The 5,293-nt window shown below is 39.1% G+C and overlaps 1 protein-coding gene across 1 annotated transcript; it reads left to right on the forward strand.

Moving 5' to 3' along the window:
* The first annotated feature begins 4,217 nt into the window (after positions 1-4,217).
* On the forward strand, positions 4,218-4,995 carry LOC140772907 (peroxidase 16-like). Its single transcript, XM_073115160.1, has 3 exons — positions 4,218-4,286; positions 4,407-4,487; positions 4,723-4,995. Exons 1-3 carry the CDS (start codon positions 4,218-4,220, stop codon positions 4,993-4,995), a joined length of 423 nt encoding a protein of 140 aa, XP_072971261.1.
* Positions 4,996-5,293: the final 298 nt, after the last annotated feature.

Below are 5,293 nucleotides of genomic sequence, written 5' to 3' on the forward strand. Positions count from 1 at the left end.
ATTAAGGATCATAATTATAAGCCCATAACTTATCTCCATCATCGTCACTGCTCTAGTAAATTATCGTGCACTTCAAAATCATTGTATACAACAGTAAAAGAGCACATAGCTCAGTGAACACTCGGACTATGCATCATCAGGTACCGTTAGAGCTAAATCCTATATTAGAATTATCTTTCAACTATCATTATAGTCTATTCTTCAAATAAGACAGTGTGATCACATGAATACCACATAGGCTAACAATCCAAGGTGTTGATTGCTAATATAACAATACTATATAATGCATTCCACTCACTCTATATAATATTATATAACACAAACTTTGTTATGCTATATTGAATTATCGAAATTATAATCAAGAGATTGATGATACAAATATGGTCAAATTGGATCGCATTATGAGAATATTGGGCTGGATGGATAGGGCCTATTAATCTATTAATTGATTCATACTTATATAAGCCCTTAAGAAAAATTTAGTTAAGTCATATAAGCTAATAACTAAGTTTAATTAAGTCATGTAAGTCACTAAGGTAATTAAGTCATGTAAGCCTCTAAGGCAAGTACTAATTCGAGTTTTATAAGCCTTTAGGGCTGAGTCTGAATATGACTCACTGTACCCGACCTCTATATATAGAGAGGATAGGCTTTATTCATCTAATCATCTAAGTATCCAAGCATTGAGAAATTATTTTAGTCTTGAATTATCTTAGGAGTAAGAGTAAGATAATCTAAGAATAAAAGTTAATTATAGTCGTTTATTTTCCTACGAGTATATCTAAGTTAGAAACCCTAATTCTACCTCCAACCCAGAGCCACCATTATCTCCAATAGCCACCCAACCTACAGCCGTGCACTACTATCCTTCGACAATCGTCACAATCTTGGATATTTACCATTCTGCCCCGTTATGGTTTTGCTCCACTATTTTAATTATATCTTTTTATCTAGACATCCAATTTTATTGAAGCTAGAGCCATTAGAACCTTTGCTCACGAAAGTACCACCACTTAAATTTTCATAATTTTCTTATGTTCAAATCAGCCCAAATCTGGTTTGTAACATTGATATCAGAGTTGATCCTCTCACCTTCATCCACTTTTCTAAAGATATCTTCTAATGTAGCCATCTAATATATATGAAATTAGATTAATTAGAAAGAATGTTTTTAGAGCTACAACCTATCAAAATTTCATATAAATCCAATGACCAGATCTATTAAAAAGTCTTTTAAAATTCTATATAAACTGTTTAGAAACTGATTTAAATTGGGTCAAACCGGTTCGTATTAAATTAGTATTAGGTCAACATTCCTGGACAATGGTTATCACACTATCCAAGACGAACAAGGAAGGAGTGACCATGGAGGGCTTGGAACTCATATCCTTTCCTATAAGAGTTTCTCCGGCACCCCCTCCACCACTAACAACTATCAACGACAAGCCACTAGCATGGGCAAAAGCATTTTTAAAGAATTTTTGGTCTAGTCGAGTCGAAGGAGTGCTATGAAAGGATCGAGAAGGTGATCCAAACCTTGACAGTAGCTATCCCGGCCCATTACGGCCACCCTGCACAGCCAGCACCACCAGCCATGGTGGAAATAGCCCAACCACAGCCATCAACTTCAAACCACAAAGGAGGTGGAGAGGAGATCCAACTATCAGGCAAAACCCTTCCTTTGGTTGAGGAGGAGCTCCTTCCATCCCAATAGGCCGAGCCTGTTGTCGCAGCAATGTCAAAGCAGCCGACAAAGACGGCCCTCAAGTCGTCTTCCCCATTTGCGATGGGAGTTAAGGCCAAAAACCCTAGCTTCCCACTGATGGCCATCCAGCCACTCTTGGACCTTGCCGCCACATTCGGTTCCTTCCACGGGACCCGCACTTGAGCTAGGCCAGTAGCAGCCGTAGTAGAAGACTATAAGAGCATTGTCGACAACCCTCCTTGCTACACATCAAAATTGTGGCATGTGGCTGCGGGACTGGCATTCTAGTGACCATCGACGCTCACGGCATTATGGGCCGAGCAAGGCCACGTCGGGGGGGGGGGAGGGCTTCAACAGGCCTCGCCACCGCTACGGTTCCACGATAGTGGGACTATGGCCACCAATCATAGCCATCGGGGGTTGAGGAACCGTCGGCAATGCACCATGGTCAACAATGGGCTTCCACCGCCGTCGCATGGATCCGCGGGACGCCGGCCAACACCCTTGCCTAGCCACTACTAGAGCTTATGCTGCCCACAACGGTGCCTCTAGGCTAAAATCTAATTTTAGCCATCGAGTTAGGTTTTGGTCATTAAGTGGGAGAGATGAGGTGCACATATCTCAAGGCATGCTAAATTTTGGCGATCAAATTCGATCAACTTGTGTGAAATAGTTGGGAGGCCATGAACATAACTTGGAGCTCAAGGATAACTAGTGGAATGAACAGGTGGGCCTACGCTATCGAACTAAATCGTATCTACATGTAGACATATGGGCATACAAGCACAACATAAACCGAAAGATCTAGCTCACATATTAGTTACCTTGAGTACAAGATGGTTGGAAGTGTAGTAGATTGATGCAAATTGAGTCAGATTGGATCGCATTATAAGAATATTGGGCTCGATAGATCAATCTTACTTATCTTTTAATTGATTCATACTTATGTAAACCCTTAAGACAAGTCTAATTAAATCATGTAAGTTACTAAGGCAAATTAAATTAAGTTATGTAAGCTACCAAAGCAAGTTTAATTAAGTCATATAAGCATCTAAGATAAGTCATAGTTTTAGTCGTATAATCTATTAGGGCTAGTCCGAGTATAACTCATTGTACCCGACCTCTATATTTAGAGGGCCTAGGCTTTATTCATCCAAGCATCCAAGTAGAAGTAAGTTAATTACAACTATTTATTTTCCTACAAGTTGATACAAGTTAGAAACCCTAATTCTATCTCTAACCCATAACCACCATCGCCTCCAGCAACCACCCTGCCTTACGGCAGTTTACCACCACCCTTCGTCGTCCACCACCCTCCGACGATCGCCGCAACGTTGGATATTTACTGTTCTGCCCCATTTTAGCATTGCTATATTATTTTAATTATATCTTTTTATCTAGACCTCCGATTTAGATGAAATTAGAGAGAGCTATTATAATACTTACGAGGCTACCACTATCCAAATTTTCATAATTTTCTTACGTCTAAATTAATCCAAATCTCATTCGTAATAATTGACTAGTTATTTTGTATTGTTTTTGATATTTTGTTGGTCTAGTAAGTTATTTGAAGTATGAGTTGTTTTATCCTACTCATATATTTATTTTTATTATTTAAAAAGGTCTCAAAATATTTTCATAGTTTGTCTATATGCTAGCCAAATAACACATGCCTATATTTCTATGTGCCGTCATATAGACCTTCTACGGCATATAAACATGACGTAAAAAGCATGTTTACCGTAGTTTAATACGTCGAACGATAATAGTTGCTGGCATATCTAAATGTCAAAATATTAACCTTTTGCAGTATATAAATCTATCGGTTGAAGTAATGCTTCCGACATTTTGTAAATACTGGTACATATATTTTACCTGGCGTGTATCCCAATACCGGTAGATTTATGTTGTCTAGCATCTATAAATATTGTCCATCCAACTTAAACTGATTTAGCTAATCGACAATAAAAATATTAATTGACATTTATAATTGTTGGCTAAAGTATTTGTGCCTCTTATTATTTATGTCATTTAAACCGTCAGAAAAAAAATTTATGGTCGGCGTGTATAAACATTGGAACCAAGTTTTTGGCTAGCGTTTACAATTAAATGCAAGCCAAAACCTTTCCTCACTATGGTTATGGCGTTTGCGTATGCGCTAAGTAAAATTATTACCTGATGTTTGATCAGTTTGTTGTAGCATATAAAACGCTAATAAAATCGTATTATAGCATAGTGTGGTAGGAAGATGGCGGGAGGGCCTAAGGAGCTATTGGACATTTTGTATCTCGTCTATCTGGTTTTTCAGCTCTTTCAATCAAAAAATAAAAATGAAAAAACCTTAAAACCACACACCTCAATCTTTTTCCAGCTGTATATATAGAAACAGCTTTGGTCATCAGGCCTATCTTTCCTCATCTTATCACCCACAGCAAGTACGCAACTGAGTCCGAATTACTATGCCAATATCTGTCCCAATCTCGAGAAAATCGTGCACACCGTCTGCACCCAAATGGCCAACGACAGTGCCATCGTCGCCCCAGGCGTCCTCCGGCTCTTCTTCCTTGATTGCTTCGCTAATGTGAGTCTTGTGATATATATATATATACTTGTATATTACCAATATACCATAGTGCAGTCCTTACAGCTACCTACTTTTTGACGTTTTTCTTATTATTATTCGATCGTTTTATGCATGCAGGGGTGCGATACATCGATGATGTTCAAATCGCCAAATGAAGATGACAGATGGCACCACCCTGACGACAGGTCGCTCACAATTGTGAGGGTCTCAATACCATCATGAGGGCGATGATCGTCGTTGATATTGATCCGCAGTGCACTGACAAGGTGTTTGCGCCGATATACTGGCCATTGCCACTAGAGATGTTGTAAACTAAGTCAGTATAAGCTAAAGAGTGAAACATTAAGTTGTTCACATTCTTCAAGATTTGAAGGACGTTAAAGACGCTTTATGACCTTTGGATTCGTCGTTGACATTCTTACGGTTGCTGCAGACAAGCGGTCCACGATACACAGTTGAGCTCGGGAGACTTGACGGCACAAAAGCCAGTGTCGATCTCCGGCATCCGAAATCCGATTTGGATAAGCTGGGCTCCGGCCAAGTCCTCTACAAGGACTCCAGTTCGAGAACTACCGTCGACTTGTTCGCCTCCGATCAGGCTGCCTTCTTTGACGCATTTGTCACTGCCGTAACGAAGCTTGGGAGGATGGTGATAAAGAATAGCACGGATGAAGAGATCCGGCACGACTGCAGCAAGGTGAACTAGATCTGGATGAGATCAAAGATGATTTCTTGCAAACAGGAATGAGTTGGGGTTCTTGGGATTTCCCTGTTTCCGTTTCTTTTCTTTTTTTTAAATTAAAGGAGAGTACAGTTTTGAGTTGTGTGTGTTAGATATGGTTATATGATCTAGGAATTATTTATTCATTTTTCGGATTTATTTTTGTAAATTAATTTATTTGACCGTATTTGGGAATGGACTTTTTATTTGAAGTTGGAAGGGTACAATTTATCCATCTTATCATTTTTCTTACAAAAGAGAAAAAGAACCATTAATTATTCTG

Source organism: Typha angustifolia, chromosome 13 (genome assembly GCF_048772165.1).
Source record: "Typha angustifolia cultivar Huaian chromosome 13, ASM4877216v1, whole genome shotgun sequence".
NCBI classification, from domain to species: domain Eukaryota; kingdom Viridiplantae; phylum Streptophyta; class Magnoliopsida; order Poales; family Typhaceae; genus Typha; species Typha angustifolia.